General features: G+C 52.3%; 3 protein-coding genes across 3 annotated transcripts; 1 reads left to right on the top strand and 2 right to left on the bottom strand.

The window, feature by feature from the left end:
- Nucleotides 1-8,287: 8,287 nt before the first annotated feature.
- GAC1_1 (protein phosphatase regulator gac1) lies at nucleotides 8,288-12,661 on the top strand. Its single transcript, XM_066119845.1, has 3 exons — nucleotides 8,288-8,795; nucleotides 8,919-10,919; nucleotides 11,106-12,661. Exons 2-3 carry the CDS (start codon nucleotides 9,096-9,098, stop codon nucleotides 11,511-11,513), a joined length of 2,232 nt encoding a protein of 743 aa, XP_065975642.1. The 5' UTR covers nucleotides 8,288-8,795; nucleotides 8,919-9,095; the 3' UTR covers nucleotides 11,514-12,661.
- On the bottom strand, nucleotides 12,613-14,421 carry J3458_009536 (uncharacterized protein; the record flags this gene model as incomplete). The annotated part of the gene is made up of 1 exon (XM_007809594.2): nucleotides 12,613-14,421. The coding sequence occupies one exon, from the start codon at nucleotides 14,419-14,421 to the stop codon at nucleotides 12,613-12,615; it is 1,809 nt and encodes a 602-aa protein (XP_007807785.2).
- A 1,349-nt stretch (nucleotides 14,422-15,770) lies between these two features.
- On the bottom strand, nucleotides 15,771-17,417 carry J3458_009535 (uncharacterized protein; the record flags this gene model as incomplete). Its single annotated transcript, XM_007809595.2, has 5 exons — nucleotides 15,771-15,867; nucleotides 15,925-16,031; nucleotides 16,083-16,454; nucleotides 16,514-17,153; nucleotides 17,245-17,417. 5 exons carry the CDS (start codon nucleotides 17,415-17,417, stop codon nucleotides 15,771-15,773), a joined length of 1,389 nt encoding a protein of 462 aa, XP_007807786.2.
- Between the last annotated feature and the right edge of the window lie 1,441 nt (nucleotides 17,418-18,858).

The raw sequence follows: 18,858 nt of genomic DNA, 5'->3' as shown, positions 1-18,858 counted from the left end.
GGAGCATTTTGCCATTCTGAAAAAAAAAAAAAAAAAAAATTTTTTTGTGAAGCGAGTTATTCGCATGTCCCACGGCGCACTCCCTAGGTAGATGATGCTGGAAATGGCATGCTGGGAGATTGCCTCGAATGTTCCGGCGCTATTCATACTACCTTCCGCGATCCCTTTCATCAATTGGCGCGCAGGGAGCCAGATCCCGCTACACCACGGCTGTCTGCTCCCAAACCGGTTTCCCTAGACACGATTAGCCAGGCACCGACGAGAGATAGCAGATATCCTTTTCGCCACGGTAATAAACATTTCCTAGTGTCGCAGCCGGTCCGTGGATACGACAGCAGGCGAGTGAGACATGTCACCAAAGTCGGATTTCGCGCACACCGAGAATGAAAAGACGCCAGAGTCTCCCCGTTGAATGATGAGTTTATGTAACAAGGGTTTTGTATCATACGTAGAACTTGCGCTGCAGGATCCCCCCGGTACCCCTAGGGCACATGCTTCTTTTTTCAGTCCTCCTGACAAGATCTGCCCACGTTTCGGAGCTATTTAGGACGCGGCTCGGAAGAAAGACATGTTTGCATGGTGAAGCGCCAGCAGGTACGCATCTAATCTTCATCAGCCCGTTTACAAAAACCCTCTTTTTTCGGATTGATGCAGAGCTATTTCCAAGGCTCTTCATACCGGTATAATGAACGTTGGCCGGGAATCTGGGGTTGTTGGCCAAATACTCTCCGCCTTTCCCGTTGTGAGTTGTATCCTAGTCACAAGGACACTTATTGGACGCGCTGCCAAAGAGAAGGCAAGAGCTTTCAATATTAGGAGGCATCATTATAACTACTGCGATACGGAGCGGGCAGGAACACGACCATTTTGGCACAAATTGGCCAACAAAGACAGGCCATAGGGATCCGTTCAACAGGATTCTGTGAGCCGAGGTGTAGCTTACTTGTTTACTGTTTTTCTAGATTCGTAGTCCAGACACTACCCTAGAGACTTTTCTCGTTTGTGTCTGTGTTGAAGCCACTTTGCTTCGAAAACGTATGCTAACAACGTCTGCCAAGGTCCAAGGATCAGCCGGCCGTCATGATCAAAGAAGGGTTTCGTCCCCAGCCAAAGTCATTCATTTGCCGTGTACCCAACCAAGGGTAAATGCAGACGTATACGAGGCAGCTGATCTTCGGCCACGTACAGCCAACCCCGTTTTGTCGCACTGGTATTAACCTGCATACGGTGAGCAAGGGATAAACACCAGAATCAAATGTGAGGGGAGGCGGTCGTTATCTTTTGAGGGGAGGCGACAACAAGACCGCGGTAGATGCGAGCTGTTGCAGCTAGCCGACATTCTACAACTCGTTGCTTCATGTACCCCATACCAGCCACCACGGCGTTTGCATGTGCTTCTCCCAGGTTCGTATGCAACGGCGGGTTGGATGCTGACCGCTTTTCTCAACCTAATGCGAGCTTGAAACGAGGGTATTGAAAGGGTTGTAGCGCCTGGGGGCAGACTGAGGCTGCTATGTAAGGCTTCACCACCACGCAGTGGGACGCAGTCGAGCAGCACTGGCACCATTCGTCAGGCGGTCCAATTCAATCACCGGGAAACGATAAGTAACCGCAGCTTGAAGGAGCAAAGTCCAGCTGGATGCTACTGCGGCACAGCTGCCGCACAAAAATCCAGTAGCGTCGTAGCCGGCGGTTGTTAACATCCAGCCACACTGACATCGTCGGACGATAGTGATGCCAAACAATGGGCGGGGTTTTGTGATTCATGCGAGAGGGATGCGATGCTTCCTATTCTAGGGCTCAAACTGAGGAGGATGCGAGATCGCGCGTCCCCCTCCATCCACGGCAAAATTATGAACTGAATAGTAGAGATCAAAGCAATCCCAAGCCTTGATGCTCCAAGTCGCCATAACCGTCTATCTTACTACGGCCAACCCGCAATGACATCTTTGCGAACCAAGTCCCAAGTTTATCCAGGCCGTTGTTTGCTTGTAAGCAGAAGGGAAGGGAATATGGAGTCGTGAACTCCATCTATGCGGAGCATGCAGATGTTCGTGCCGTGTCAATTGATAAGCCCGTCTGCAATCTTCCACTTTGGCGCGTTTCTCTCCCGCGCATACAGAACCAGAACATTTTGGGTAGATGACCCCGAAATACCGGGAGGGGAATACTCCATGCATCAAGGGAGGATTTCAGGCTAAATAACAACATGGAGAGGGTTTGTTCGTTTGCAGCGGGCTTCACATGGCCATGGCCCATGGTAGAGAGCTGAGGTTCATTCTCTGCGCCATGGTGCAGCCACATTTAACCAACCAGCCATCATGCAACTGTTGCTTGGTTGAGTTGCATCGTTGGGGCACCATCAGGTTTTGGACCTGAGAGAATTTCTTGACCGACCGAGACATTCGCCACCTTCAACACCACACGACGAGCTGTTTGCCCCGGATTCGAGTCTTGTCAATCTCCAGGAAGACCCTTGTGGCGCACACCAAGGTGATGTGCAAAGGGTCCATGTGAAAGTAGGACGACGCTTTTAATCAAGGTCGCCAGGGTAGTTATACGTTGCATAGTTTCCCGGTGATACAGTTGATGCGTATCGTTTCGTGTTTCGTAAACCGCCACCCATAGCGACCAAGTTGATGCTACAGAAGGGCGACAGAGCTAGGCACGCTGCTGCCCACCACGATATTCCGACGTGCTCGAGTTTAACAGTTGGAGAGAGCCGAATTGATATCAACAAAGCACTCGGATCAGGAATTCTCCGATTTGCGCCCTGTTGACGAGCTGGGGAGAATGGCTTCCACCAGGCGGGAGCCAGGACCGCACTATTTTAAGTTGCTCACGATGTCGCCCTCGCCAGCCATCGTGACGTGGGGCTTTGAACGGTACAAGTCTCCTGGCTGCATGCCCATCTTTGATGTTGCGAGAGACCAGGCAGGCATTGCAAATCTTTGCAGATTGTGGTTACATGTTGGTTGGGAGGCAGTAGCTGCTGTGCTCTGTGTATCACCGAGTCGGCAACGCAGCATGTCTTTATGACAATGCTAGTAACTAGCATCCTCATACCCTCGACGGCCCTCGACGAGATCTCTTACCCAGAACGGCATGGACACCAATCCCTGGCGTTCGTTGACATCCCGGAGAGTCGCCACCGAGGGCGCCGCCGGTGGGTACCAAAAGTTGCCACCTCTCTCTAAGTTTTGCACGGAGTAGGGTCAATTCGAGGTTTTCCCCCAACCACTTTGGACGGCCCGTGAGATGAGTTGGCATGAGCCCGTTTTCCAGGAAGAAGCCGATGTGCCACACACGTCTGAAGCTGACCAGCTCGCTGACCGGCTTGGCGAGAATCCTCTTGCTAGAATGCGCCACGGCCCGTAAAGCCCTCAGAACTATCATGCCCCTGTTCAACACTTGTGGTTGGGAGGGGCAAAGCGATTCAATCACACTGAGGCTGCGAGGGCCTATAATCGGGATGGCCAGCAGCCAACAAGACGGTAGGTTTTTGTTGCAGGGATAGAATTTTTTGAGTCGTCCGATGAAAATGTAGCCATCTGTCAAAGTTGTTGAGATGATTCTCTCCCGCCCATATTTGCGATGTCAAATTTCTGAAGCACTTCCACAGCTCTCCATAACTGTTTATTGTTAACATCAATTGAAGCAAACAAACCCTAGGACCAGAAATTTTTGCCTCATAATCTGTGCTTCGCCAGTACCAAGCTTGTTCTCAATAGAAACTCATGCAACTATTGAAGTACGCGACTGAGATTCATTTGAGTCTAGTTGAATGGACCACGTCGTCGATTCTGTCGCATTCACCGTCGCAGACCTGGCCTTTCAAATGTTACTCAAGAAATAGATGTTCGAGCTCACCGACCATAGCCATGCCCATCTGCTAGGCTAGCACAAGTTTGAGCCAAGTTGGCGTGTGTATTTCACCATTTCCGCGCTCCTCGAGTGTCCTCAAAGCCCTTGGCTGATTTGCTTGTTCTGCTTCAAAATGTTTGAACTGACGTTGCTCCTCCCCCGCTCCCCCATACCCCATCCTGTGACCGTGGAAGCCTGTGGAGATGTTGCTTGCCTTATCAGGCCTTCCACCAACTGTTCCAACTGCGAGCACTTGTTTAGGGCTTAAAGTGTTAGTCTAGTATTTCTTTTTCAACATTGACTGATCGACGCAAGGCGCCTGCCCTATCAGTGGCTGACGCTCCACCTCAGCAACGACCCAATGCAGATCAAGGTAACTACTCCGTAACCCTGACCCATGACAAGGGGGTGTCTGTTCTTATCTCTGGCATGGCCGCCTTAGTTGAAGGCGAACAAAGTTGACCGAATCTGGACACGGCCGCCACATCGTCAAGTTGAAGGACGAATAACTGATGGCTATGCAAGATGTATTGAATGTCGTATATAAGAAAAGTCGGCTTCTGGTAGATAGAGCAGAGCCGGAAATTGTTCAAAAAGTGTCGCGATGAGTATGTAACATATATCATACCCAGTATTCACACCTTGATGGACATTCATTCCCAGCACTCAAGCTTTGTTATTATCAGCCTAGAAATAGTAGCACGGGTTTTGCCAGAGACCGTGGTGACCACATAGCGACTTGTGCATTACGTGACTGTCAGCTTGTGGTGTGTGGTCCTTTCTCTCTCTTACCAAATTGTTACCGATTTCAATGCTCAATTGCTCTGCATCCTCCTCCGAAAACCAAATTCGTGCCCTTCGGTACTTAAAAAGCATGGCCCCTGCATTTTACCATGCAATGACATCGAGATTTTGAAGAACATGGATAAGCACGCGGCCCACCGTGACAATATTGTCCAGACAAGAACAGGCATGGGAAGCGAGGCATTATGGGGCTTTCAGTCTCCACTACTACAAGGTTTGTGCCGTCTCATCTTCCCCGGAGGCTACTTTTGGTAGGTTGTATTCGTAGTATGTCATCTCGGTCCTCCCATAAAGAGCAAGTCTCTGACTTGACAGCCGATATTTTAATTATTCTTGTTATTTCAATACTGCTTTGTTCGATGATTCTATGACCTAGGAAGCTGCCAAATATGGCCATAAGTGATCTTTGCCCATCGGTACATGCCGGGCCCGTGTGCTCATCAACGACGTCACAGTGCTGTAGAGTGGATGTTCGGTAATTAGCTAGATCGAGCAAGGGAGTAAGTAAGGCATGATGGACAGGGGCATCGTGAGAACAGATATGGGTACGTAATGAGTTTTTCGAACCTGGACATTGACCCGTGTACAGAGAAAACAGGATTTCCGGTTGTTAATGCACATTTCGATGGTTGAATAAATATACTAAAAATCTGCGCAGCGGCAATAAAGCAGAGTTGAGGGAGCTGCCAATAGCTTGCCCCCCGTAGTCGAGTCCTGATACGCCAAGATGCAAGGCCCACGTTCTTGTACGTCTTCCCGTCACATCATAATCCACACACGGACGGAAATGGTGAGCTATGGCCGAAGATACTCAACTGGAATGCATCTCTTGAGCCCCCGAGTCACTGAGGAAATGGTGCCAGAGCAGAAAAAAAAAGACATCGGCAGGCCAAGAGTGAAAATTCGGATACCCACCACACCAATTCTAGGCTGGCAAGGGCAACGGGCAATTATGGTGCCAAGCTATCCCGGATCCACTGGGCAAGGCCGTCGTACTAGTAACTTTCTTTCGGTTCTGCTTATCAGTGTATCGCCGATGCTTCATGCAAATGGCTGGTGCGTTTGCGCAGCTCGGGGTTGAGGGCTCTTGCGCTTTTGATGGTGGCAAGTTGTTAGGTGCTGAGTGATTGTAACAATTGCGTACCATCCTAACCCTGCGGTTTGTAGCTTTATCGGGAGAGAGAATATGTAGACCGTCGCTCCGAAACCAAGAGGCATGAGTAATGTGTATGGTGCATTTCTTACGCCATTGCCCTCCCTCTCATATTCTTTGTAAAAATATCTCTTTCACCCCTAGTCTCATGCATTCAACAAGGATGAAGGCATGTGAGGCGAGCATCATGAATGAGGTCCGTTGTCGCTCCCAGCTAACGCAGCAGAGTGCGGCCAGTGCTGTTATGCAAGTGTGCCTGCGGCTCCAAATATCCCGAATTGGTTGCGCCGCGTTCAAAACGGTGAGGATTGATGTGGTTGTGCCATGGTGGCGTTTGTGGTGGTTCTCGTCAAGGATTGGCTAACTCTCATACGCGGAGATGTCGAACACTATTCTGTCGGTAAGCAAACGCCACCACAAGACAATAGCCAGGCGCCATGCCGTAGGTTGTGTCATGACAGCAGGATGGAGATGGGGGATGGAGGACGGAGGACGTGTCGCCATGTTTCTTGCGCATTCATAATGTTGAGGGCTTTTTTTGTCGCCTCATCTGCAGCGTGCCGCAGGAAGCAACACATGTACATGGTCGGGAAATGACAGTGTGGCGAGTTGTGTCAAAAGTCCATGCAATATGATCCGATACGAGGACGAGAGAGAGGACGGTCATTAAACGGGACGCATGGGCATGGTGCGGAAACGGGTGGCTTGAGGATGGGAAGACGGCATCCAGAAATTTTTTAGGGCCTGCCAGGTGGGGGGTTTTCAAGTTGAGTAGGCACCAGACGTCAACTGGTTGGTAAGTTTGGGCAAGTTATCGCTCCTTCCTTGCAGCGTCGGGTTTGGAAAACAAGGACGGGAATAAGCATCCAAAGGCAGGTACACTTGCGATTTCTGTCCATTTCTGCTTTCCCTCACGGAGAAGCCTGGTGTGTCAAAAAAAAAAAAAAATGAACCGCCAACTTGACTCTCGGGCACAACGCCCCAGCCAGGAGTCGCAACGGTAAGACAAAGACTCGGATGCTTCCTCGATGACGATCTCGTGGAGTCCGGGACCGGTCTGGCATCACCGCCACACCAGGTATGTGGCGTATCAACACTCCGTAGACTTTCCCCATTTCTCGGTTACAATCCCATCATGCAAGGCCCGTGGCCACGAGAGTGACCAGGACGAGAATTTCGAAACAGACTGGCAAGGGGTGAGTGAGCATGGCAGCAATTACTCACGGGGGCAAAGTCAGCAGTTGCCAAGTCTATTATATGTTTCACGGCCAAAACGCCCCGGAATCCCCGCTCGTTGATCGACGATGGCATTGTGCTTACTCTCCACCGTGCCGGCATACGAACAGAAACGCAAGCACACGCAAGAGATGCAGGCGGGCACGACTCCGTATTCCGAACCAGGTTCGCCGAGTCTCAAGCCTCAAGCGCTCTACCGTTACAATAGTAGGTCGCCCGCGCTGTCTCTGCACGGCATCACCCTGCCCACATCCAAGCCTGCAGGATTTTCTCCGCTCGCGGCGCCGTTGGTGACCAGAGCATGCTGCAGTTCAGTGCTTTCCCCCCATCTGAGCCGCATTCTAACTTGGCGACTTGCAGGCCAAGTTGCAGCTCGTCAAACCGAAAGAGGTACTGGATCCAGAACAGCCCGGAAGAGAAAAAAAAACTCAGGCTCAGATGATTGATACTGATATTACAACACTACCGTAGTACTAATGCACAATTGCAGATGCCGCCAGTGTGGAGTTCCCGTACGGAGCACATCATTTACTATCAACTTGCGCCAGGACCACCGTTGTTATCTGCCATCTATAATGCGATTACAACGCAATACGCTTAAAAATCCGCCGTGAGTTGTTGGGGTCCGGGATCCGATGCTTGGTGGCGGCTCCGACTCTACAATGGTGGATAGTTTTGCCTCGCAGCACGCCGCAGTCTACCGTGGACAACGTTTGTCGTTGGCATCGGCACGTTGGAAAGTCAATTCGCTAGAGGCCGCTGCCTTGCTATCCGGTCATGATACATGAGGCGGTGCTTGACTGCCCTGGTAACATTCCAGGTTAAAGGATGCCATGCGCTAACTCCAACGGTCTGTGCTAATTTTGAAGCGCTGCTAGATCATCAGCGTCAACATGGACATTTGGTTTGACGTTTACTGATAATTTAGATGCTACACCCCGCTCTCCGACCATCGTCCAGTATCAGCCATCCATTGGCAAAAAGAAAATCCCATCTCAACAAGTGAACTACACTGCGAGTACTCCGTGCAAATCACAACCACACACCCCCCCGGTTTTGCCCCAAGCCTCAGCCCACCAGTTCAGTCTTGACCCAGTCTACCGGGCTAGTCTGGTCCGCTGTGCCCGGGCCAAGCAAGGAAGACTGTGCGTCAGTCCACCCAAGTGCTAACGCCATGCTATCAATGCCATGGCATGCATGGCTTTCAATGAAAACCATCGTCCTCCCCACCTCCTCTACCAGCCCTTCCTCTTTTTCTGCTTCCCAATCGCTGTTTGTCTTCTTCAAAAGCTTTCCTCTAATCCTTCACTCTCGAGGCCCACGGCCCTGTGTTGAGACACAGTATCGAGTCGGTTGGTTGGTCGATTGATTTGATACCGGTGTTGACGCAAAGTGGTGGATTTCGGTCGATTCTTACTCGCTTCAACCGCAACCGGGACCCACGACGATAAACGAGCCTCTCGTCATTCCTGCATCGACAGGGCTTCATGTCGTCGCCTTAGCCAGCTCTTTGCAGTTTACCCTTAGCTGCTCTGTTGGCATCTGCTAGCGTTCATCGATCTGCTTCATCGGCAATTTTCTCTTTTTTCCCGTTCCATCCGTTGAAGTTGGTTCCTCCCTTCCTTGCTTCTTCAGTCTCTACTCTGTTGCTGGAATATTGCCAGAGTATATATACTGTTGTTGCAGACGAATTTGTACCAGAGGAACCAAAGGAACCGCTATATTCCTAGGCGTATCGGTGAGTTTATCCTTGTTCATCTCTCAGACCCTAGTTCTCGAGCTTGGAATATGATTTTTGCCTTGCTATCATTCTTTATTCAACATGGATCATAATCATGGGCTAACGCTAATCTCCCAACAGCATCACTATAATCCTGTTGCTTTTCATCGATACCTCTCCCTTTTGATCGCACTTTATCTTGCACTGTATCTTTTCCCTTACATGCATTAGATCTATGCGCTTGAGACTGCCACTCAATCTACATCAAACATAGCTGAGAAGCCTACATTTTCCCGTTAAGTTGTGCCCGAATTGGGAATGCCTTACACTCCGCCGCCACACCGATCACCTGCCTCCTCAGTGTCAAACTCACCTGATGTGAGCCGTCGCTCTTCCTTCCAGTCCGGTCCCAGGCCGTCTCTCCCTCGTTCCGCATCTTACCTAAACAAGCATCGACGCACACAGTCAGTCACTACGATCAGTCCCGTGCCAGCAACATCTCCCACCGTCAATGGTTCCAAGGAGACAAAACCCACGATGCCAAGTTTGGGTGGCAGCCTGCGGCAATCGCCGCCGCCTGCTGTCGACAGGCGGGAATTAATTCCCAAAGGAGCCTTGATTTCACCTCCAGAATCCGCCACGTCTGGAAGCGATGAAGATGAGCCCCCAGAGATCAAGAGTCGACGAAATGTTGTCCTCAAAGACCTGAGAGAGGCAGTCAGTCAAATGTCCAAAGCTGCGACCCCTCCCCCTTCAGAAACACAACACATGGATAGCATTCTCCCCAGTTTACGCGTGAGCCTCAGCACTAGTGCCTTGAGCGAGCTGCCCATAGGAGGGCGCAAAAACGGACACATGCGCTCTGCCACCGAACCCCATGCCTCAATATTGAAGCAAAGAACCTCCTTGGCCGCATCCGAAGAGGAGGCAGATGACGACCTGAAGTTCAAACCCCAGATGGTGCGGAAGAAGTCTGGTGAATTGGTACGACCGGCCCTTCGTGGCAATCGACGCCCGTCTAGTATGCCGGGCACGCCCGTGTTTTCGAAGGCTGTTCACTTTGACTCTCATTTAGAGCACGTCCGCCACTTCTTGCAAGTTGACCGGCCCCTTGCCGTAAGCGCTGGGTCGTCGCCGGTTGAAAATTACGACAGCGACGCGGAATATCCATTTCTCAAGAGCAGCGATGGAGGCAAGGCTCCCCCCTTTGAGTGGGAGCTTGCTACCCCTAATTTTCCCCACGACTCTCTTGTACGCAGGACGATGCCTGCGAGGTTAGAAAAGGTTTGGTTATCCAACGATCAAAAGTCTCTTTTGGGCTCCATCAGCGTGGCAAATTTGGCGTTTCACAAATCAGTTGTCTGTCGCTTTACCATGGACTACTGGAAGACTGTGTCGGAAGTCAGCGCCGAATACAGTCATGAAATACGCCCTCGTGAGGGCTCGGAAGGCCGCGATCGGTTCACTTTTACCATCAAGCTGTCAGATATGGCCGACTTAGAGTCCAAGACTCTCTTCTTATGCATCCGTTACACGGTAAACGGCCAGAAGTATTGGGACAATAACAACTCGACCAATTTCCAAGTTGATTTCAAGAAGAAGCCTTTGCCGCAGAATGGTAAGCATAACTTCCAGGGAGCAGCCTCCAAGCCTCTGAATGGCCTGCCTCGCACCAACCGCAGACAAAGTGGCGCAAGTACACTTCGCCCGCTGTCTATGCCCGCATCCCTAGATGCTTTCGGTAATGCCAATGGTGTCTTCAAATTTGATCAGCCTATTCATGAATACCTCGGCGAGTCTGACTCTGCCGGCGGGCTCCGCTTCAAGTCAAAGTCTTCCTCCAGTCTTGCGAGCGATAATCTTTCTCAAGATGTGGTGTCACCCAGCGGGGCTGCCTTTTCTAACCGCTACGACTTTGGTGCGTCTCTCAACGCTGCTGTCAAGGCGGCCAAGGACACGACCTCCAACCAATCCAAGACCAAGGAGAAGGAGAAGGACACACTCTACATGAAGAGACACGTTCGAGGGTCTGAATCCTCGGCGTCTCTGCCATTCAGTGGAAGCTCGCCAAGTGGGCTGGACTCACCTGCGTCGAGTCTACCAAGCGTCTCATATGAGGAACTCGTCAACAGGTATTGCTTTGTATGTGCTCCCGATCTCCAGTTCAACCTTACCGAAAACCCTCCTGCAACACCCTAGCCGCCTACTCGACTGCGGGATTCGCCCCCTGGCTTGGCCTGCCCTCTTTGGAATTCCCTTGTCGCGCTTGTGTATCGACCGCACCCAACGAAAGACGTGTTTTACTAACTGTTATCTCAATGGATATAGTTTGGCTCTACCCCGAAACAGACGAGCCCACCTGTGAGAGATGGGACGTTTAAGCTTGGGGCAATGGACGAGGCGCAAAGGCAGAATTACGGAACTGCCAACTATGGTTCAGTTGAGAGCCCAGCTCCGCGGCATCATGCCGGTGCAGCTGCGCATCACAGCCTCAACTTGGGGCATATGCAGCCTTTCCATCCATCATTTGGCAGCCCCCATCCAGCTTCCAACACCGCTACAGCAACCCCGAAGACAATGCAGGAACCAAAAATTTCCTCGGCTATGGCTCCAGATATGGGACGATCAACGCCACCAGCTTTAGCATTCGGTTCGGGAACTCCTGCCAGCGATAGCATCTCTGAGCGCTTCCCCTGGACAACAGAGACACACACCGCAACAGCAATACAAGGATAAACTGGCATCAGAGGCTATCTTGGCTCATTGCATTCGCGCAATGCAGCGCAGCAGCGATGTTTAGCATTAATGTGCTTTTTGTAAGATTCAAAACTTTTGAAATTGATTTCTGGCGTTCCGGGGGCATTATGTCGGAATGACACTCGTTGGGTACAAAGCATTATCAATCAGGTGGGGCTTTGCTGTTTTATTCATGGTTTACTATTTCCTTCATTATCACGGCCAATCTGCTTTTACAAACTGGGTGTCAGGCAACAAAACTTATAATGGGTTCTTTTCCTCTAGAGTTTGTTCTTTGGGTTTAACGAGGCCGGGCATGGGTGCACGCTGGGTCAAGCGTTGGGATTCCAAGGCATTAGGGATTGAGCGACATGTTTTTTTAACGAAACCAATTTCAGCAGGTTCGGATAATTGGAACGATTTGATAGGAAATGTACTTTGCAACTTGCACAGGACCAAAGGACAAGCTATAAAGTTCGTGTTATCTGGTGCCCAGTGCGGTGATTCCATGTTGGCCATTGGCGCAAGCGATCCATTTCCAGACTCAGCGCTTTGTGTATACCGGGTAAAGAAGAAAAAGCAAACATATGCAAGGAAGCGCGAACATGTCTGTTCCCCGCATCGCCGCTTCGTCACCGGCGGGCGTGACCATTGATAGTTGACAAGACGAAAAAGAGCGGTGACGGCGCCACGATATGTCGTTCACCCTGTCTACTACGTATTGTCCATCCAACCCCCGTTCCAGCATGCACGTAACGATGCAGACGGGCCGTGAGTTGCGGGGTACGTGCTCGATTGCCGACGGAGCTGTGGATCGTCTGTGGGTAGGTAGGGTCATTTTAAAAGGATGCAAAGAATTCTTGTACATTTGGCGCTGGAGTTGTTCATGTGATTCTCATGCCGGGCTATTTTATCCCCTCTCATGATTGCAGCAGAGTAGGTGTGGTAGATGGGTTGGAGAAAATTTGTGTTGGGGCCCCTTTTGGCCCCTTGGGAACGCAACACGTGGTGATGGTGACATGCATAGGCTTCTGCGTACTTGCGGCAAGGCCAGGCCAAAAACATGGGCAATTCACATTCCGTCTTCAGAGACTACAATTTAGCCCCTGCGTATCCATATGCCCCCCACGCCGTAGTACTGATCCCTCATGGCCTCCGACTCGCTCCTCACGGCTACGCGATGCAGCGGTATCCTGTTGACGCCCCGGACCACCTTGCCCGTCACGCCATCCAGGCGATCTGACAAGCTCCTCTCGCTCCTGAGCACCTTGATACGCGCCATTGTCTTTTCGGGGGACCAGTTTTCCCTGTCTAGACTCGCCATTGCGGTGCCCATGTCGACGGCGTGCTGGGCAACGACATCTGTAGAGTAGGCCGTTGGCGGCGCGGCAGGGTGCAGCCACCCCATGAGCAGGACGGCCAGTTTCCTCCCAAAAAAGGTGACGTCGTTGAAGTCGTGGAGGATGTGGACGCACACGCCGTTCCTGGGGGTGACGGCGGGTGCGGCGCCGCGAGGAGGCGCAATGGTCACGACGGCCGGGTGCCAGTCCGGCGAGAGGCCGTCGGCTGTGTTGCCCCCTCGGGGGAGAAGCCTCACCCAGGCGGCGAACACGCCGGAGAGCGGTGTCTTGACGGCGTCCGGGACCCCGGAGAAGTTGGCGGTCGGAAAGCCCAGTTCTGCACTCGAGGTGCCGGTTCCGCGCTCTACCGCGCCCTCAAACTTGAAGGGGAACGGCTTCTCGGGACCGTCGTCGGAGCCCATCATCACGGCGGCTGCCAACTCGGCCGTGTACCCGGCCGTCGCGGCGGCCCGCTGTCGCCTCCAGCTATCCCTCACGACGTCTTGGATCCCCGGGCCCCCGAGCCCCTGGTAGCTCTCGACGGCCACCGTCGCGGCCTTCTTGACCGACTGTTTGGCCATGTACTTGCCGGCGCTCCTCTCGGCAACCACGCCGGCGACGCCAATGTACTTCTTGGCGACGAGCGTGCCGACGGCAGAAGCGACCTTGAGGCCAATCTCCAGCGGCAGCGTGCTCAGGCTCGCGCCCCGGACAACCGCCGCGTCCTGGGACATGCTCGCCACGCGAAAGACGGGGCATTTGCAGAGCACCTTGGCGGCAGCTTTGCTGCCCCCGCAGACCACCAGGTTATAGTACCCGTCCGTCGCTGCGGCCGGGATCCGGACAATGTGCGTCTCCCTGGGTACCTGTCTCTTGTGCTTGTCCCGCGCCTTTCTCGCGAACCGTTCAAAGTCGCGCTGCATGATGGACTCCTTCTGGTCGGGGACGTGCTTCACCTGGGCTTCCTGCGCGGGCGTGACCTCGACCCAGTCGCTTCTCGAGCTCGTCATTGCCTGGAGGGCCATGCCCACGTTGCCCAAGAAGCCCTTTTGCCGGAGCCACAGCGTCCTGTTCGCCGGGAGGGGGGCGTCTGACAGGATGGTTATGGAGACGGACGTGTCCGGCCCGTTGTACATGACGGGCAGCCAGGAGTGGCGGATGACGCTGTAGTGACTGTTCGACTCGACCGGGTTGTTTATGAGGCCGGTCATGGCGAAGTGCATTTTTTGACCGAGCGTGGTTTTCTTTGGCGGCGGCGCGTCCGGCTCCGCGGCGTCGGTGCGTGACGCATCGAGCGAGAGGGCAGACGAGCTCTGGGCCCGGCGAACCTCGTAGGGAGGAGGCGGCGGCGACGGAGGCAGCTCTGGGTCGCGGAATCTCGGGGGAAGTGGCGGCATGGGCGGTTCATCCGTCGTCGGCGAGCGCAGGTCTGCCAGAGACCTGCTGGGACGAAGAGGTGAGGGTGAAGTCTCCGTCTCGACGAGGTGAAACCCGCCGGCGGCGGTGCGAGAGGTCTGTTGCCGCCGTGGTCGTGGTGGACCTGCCTTCCATCCCCGGGCGTCTTCCATGGCTTTGGCGTAGAGACAAGACAAATTACCGCGTATGCATGATCAAGATTATGGTGGTATTCCGTCGGCAGGGTGCGAATGCAGGCGTTGTGGCATTATGAGAGGGGGGGGTTGTTTGACGTTCGTTTCGATTTGGTGTGGCATGCAAAAAGGAGAAAACGGCTTGGCTCATTTCGCTACGTGATGGCGTCGAGACAAGGCTCCTTCGAGGCAATTTGAGTGCGGCTTTGGTTGTAGATGGTCACGACGCAGCGATGAATGCACCTTGATGGTTTTTTTTCTTTCTTTTTTTTTTTTTTCTTCTTTTGGTTGCGGTTCTTGTGGTGGTAAAGGGAAAGGACTTGGATGGGACGGTCTGGTGATGGAAATTGGATGCGAGGTATATGACGTTTTCGGGGCGTCACACGTGATGACCACGCAATCAAATGCATTTCTCCATATTGATTTTGCTCACGACATCCTCTGTCAAAGTAGAATCTTGTTGTTCGCCACGTCTGCAGCACAGTTTCGACAAGCAACAAAACATAATACACGGGCTAGCTAGTAAACCCATGCCAACCACATGAGAAACAAAAGCTCAACAGACGGCCACGCAACTCATTTCCAGCCCGCCGTCGCCTTCAGAAACATCCATCACATGCAGTCACCGCGAATTGCCCGCAGGCGTTAACAAGCGCCATCGCACTCTACGTATACCCACACCACATCACGAACCCCGGGGATTCACTCGCACACGTCTCGCCATTCAGCGCGCCAGTTTAGTAGATTGGTCGACAATCAAGCTCCTGGTTAAGAAGGCCAAGTGCCCGTTGACATGATTCATCGCCGCCAGCAACAAAATTGAGTCCTGAAAAGGCGGTGTCGTAAACACTGCGAGAACTTATATAATACCAAGGAGAGCTTGAGTTTGACCAAGTGCCTTGACGATTGTGGTGCCGATGTAATATATGTACTTACCCAGTTTGCATCCGCATATGGCCGAAAACGACCAATGGCTTCAGTCATGGATAAGCTTTTCCAGGAGATTGCCTGCGCGCCATAAATACGAGACGTTGGTCGGGTAGCATCCTGCTTGTAGAGACCATTCTCAGTGGAATGAATCAGAGACGTTGCCGTGTCCAGGTAAAGGGTGTCTCAATACTTGCACTAGAAGCATGAGAAACACATCTCATACTACACAGCACTCCATTGTCGATAAGAATGAGCTTTCACCGCAAATCTTAATCTACAATGGGAAAATACATACAAAAGATGGTTTGGTGAATCAAGATATCTTCATGTCGGCATAGTCTTGTATTGCGACGATTTGTGGCTATATTTTATCCAACTCTAGCAATTTTACTCTTCACTTACTTCGCTGACACAGCCTCAACATCGCTCACTTCCTTGATGGCGGTGGTCAAGTTTACATAACCATTTTCCGTGACGTGGATATTGTCCTCGATTCTGCCAGGATCAGTCTCAGTATATTGACTAATGCAATCCCAATGGTTGACAACTTACCGAACACCACCGACGTCCCAGTACTTGTTGAGCACAGCAGCGTCAATGTATTTGCTGTGGACGTGGTCATCAAGATATGGCTTGATGATGAAGTCGCAAAAGTATATCTATCCCTGTCAGCATTGACTGTCAAGCTGATGCCAGGCAAAAAAACTTACACCAGGCTCAACAGTGACAACTGCACCGGCCGGCACGTGGCCGCGCAATCTCAGGTAGCGGAGCAACTTGTCTGGGTCGTTGGGGTTGGGGTTGCCGCCGGTGTCGTGCGTGTCCATACCCAGATGGTGCCCCAGGCCGTGAGGGAAAAAGGCAGCGCTCGTTCGGGCGTCGAGGATCTCCTTGGCGTCGCCCTTGAGAATGCCGAGAGCTAACAGTCCATCGATGGCAACCTTGTGGGCGTGGAGGTGAAGGTCATCCCAGATCATGCCGCCCTTGATGAGCTCGGTGCATTCTTTCTGCATTCTAAGGACAATATCGTAGATGTCCCTCGACTCCTTGGTGAACTTGCCAGTCAAGGGGAAGGTTCGCGTCTAAGGTCTGTTAAAAACACGTGGACCAATGGGAGCATTTTCTGGCGCCTAGGACTCACGATATCAGAGGCATAGTTGTTCCACTCGCATCCGGCATCAATCAACAAGTTTTGCTTGCCTTTCAGGGGAGCATTGTTGTCAACGTAGTGCAGAGTAGCCGCTGCCTTTCCGGCAGCCAAAATGGGATGATAGGCCATTTCGGGAGCAGCATGAGACACACATCGCTCCAAAAAGGTAGCATACAGCTCCTGTTCAGTGGCAGCAGTCTTGGAGCGCTCAATGACGGCCTTGTGAGCAAGACTGGAAATGTGGTTGGCCTTGCGAATCATGGCAACTTCAAACTCATCCTTGACGACTCTAGAAACCTCAATAGCCTTCTTGACAGTCTCAAAGTCCTTGCTTCCAAACTCGATGAAGGTGACGTTGTCAGAGACCTGGTTGGCAATGGCAAAGACGGTCGAGTTGGGGCTCTGTTTGGCGAGGTGAGTGAGGGTGGGGTTGACCTCGGTGGTGAACTTGACCTCGTCGACATCATAGCGGCTCAGAGCTTCGTCGATGCTGAGAGGAAGACCGGACCAAATGACATCATCAGGGTCAATGGGAGGGATGAAGAGAATTGATTTGGAAGACTGGATGTCGTAGGCGAGGGCGCAGTCGGCGAGGTTACAGCCGGTGAGATAGTAGAAGAATCGGCGTTGTCTGGAGAGGTTAGTTGGATTGGAACACGGAGTGTTTTCAGTGCGGCAGTGATGCAAAAGAAAAACGAAGGTTTAATGAGAAGGCGACAAACCTGAAGGGTTCGGGAGAATCATTGTCTTCCAGCAGCTTGGTCATGCGACCCTCGAGGTAGATGACACCGTTCGCATCAGGCTTGGTCTTGCGGATGAGGTCGACTACGCGTTTGGCATGCGCCTTGCCGGGGTACTTGGCCTTGAGAACAGCCTCAAAGTCCTCGACGGCCATGGTATTTTGCAGTGCGATGGACCAAATATAACGGGTTTGGTTGCGTGACTTTGATGGAGGGGTCGTCGAGTGCGAGAGGCTGCTTCGTCGGAGGGGGAGAAACGAGTGATAATTCATACAGCCGAGTCCCCAGGGTATCTTTGATGGTATTGAAGAAGAGGAAGACGCGGGGAGAGGGGAATGGCGTACGGTTGGGCGGCATGCAGCTTGACGCAAAGCAGCAGGCCAGAATGGAGGGGTTGGAGGGGTCGGAGGGGTAGCGACGGGATCTATGGAGATGGAAATGGAGTTGCAGTTGGAGTTTCGGTCCAACTTGGTGGGGCCTGCCATTCGACATCCGCACGCCATACAGCCAGACGACGGGCAAGATGATGATTGTGATTCTGGCCTGTAGCTCAGCATACGCCTCACACGCACTTGTCGACAACCAAGCTTTCCACCTTCCGTGTCTAGAGACTGTCTGGGAGATGATATTTTAATGGCGCACGGCCGAGCAGGCCAAGCTGAGGCTTCTCGAGCTGGACCAGCAGCCGCCCTAGTCCATGCTCGCGACACTGGCAAGGCATCGACACCCATCGCAAAGTACGCCTTCGCCATCTTCTCAGTCGATTGTACGCCGACCCAACGGCATGAAGACACTGGTACAATACGGCGCGAACCAAGTATTTGTGTGTCAACGATATGTTTGTTGGCCGAAGTCAGATTAGAGATCCACCATTGACGACGTAACACTGAGCACAGCCAGGGGCACAGCACAGATGGGGCCATCCGTCTCGGGGCAGCGTGACGAATTGCGCAGTTCACCTCAAACAGCCATTTCATATAACTACTCCGTACTCCGTATTACAAAATCATATGTACGAAGGCTAGCTACTGCTGCCACCACGTGAGCGAACCATAAGAAAATAACCACCGCGCATACGAAGTGCTGCATACAATCTCCTCGTCGAAAACACAGGGTACGCTACCCGGCCACGGACTTTACAGGACAGGGCCCTTTTACTAGTCGACTCTGTTCGGTTTGCTGGACCCTCGGAGACTGTCAGCCGGTGGCTTCTTGCTTCTCCGCCTTCAGCGGCTGCCAACGGCTTGACAAAAAGTGCAGAGAGGTCTTGTCCAGAGATTGATTGGCTTGATCTAATCGACAAGATAAGGTGGATCCCCGAACCTGCCTAGGCAGGTTGGTATATTACAGGGAAGAAGATTTTAAGTAGCTCGTCCACTTAGTCGCTGAGGGTATTATCGAGACAGCTTCCAGTCGTGATGCGGGAGTTGGCTACCCTGTACAGCCGTCACCAAGAGCCGGTTGGGGGGGGAAGAAGGACAGGAAGAGTGACGCCGAAAGAAGAAGCAGTACATGCCTCACAAAAGCAACGTTGTTACAGGTTGTATATACCTCTGTGCGAGCCTTGGAGGTTGGCCATTTAAAGGACTACTCTAC

The sequence above is a fragment of the Metarhizium acridum genome, assembly GCF_019434415.1.
Source record: "Metarhizium acridum strain ARSEF 324 chromosome Unknown scaffold_141, whole genome shotgun sequence".
Classification (NCBI taxonomy): domain Eukaryota; kingdom Fungi; phylum Ascomycota; class Sordariomycetes; order Hypocreales; family Clavicipitaceae; genus Metarhizium; species Metarhizium acridum.
Note: the sequence above shows the minus strand (reverse complement) of the source record. Positions and strands in the feature narration are given on the sequence as shown.

What these genes read in the sequence shown, in the direction of transcription:
- GAC1_1 (XM_066119845.1), top strand. Translation starts at nt 9,096, where the DNA reads ATGCCTTACACTCCGCCGCCACACCGATCACCTGCCTCCTCAGTGTCA. An exon ending in TCGTCAACAGGTATTGCTTT is followed by an intron (nt 10,920 to 11,105) that starts GTATGTGCTCCC and finishes CAATGGATATAG; the next exon opens with TTTGGCTCTACCCCGAAACA.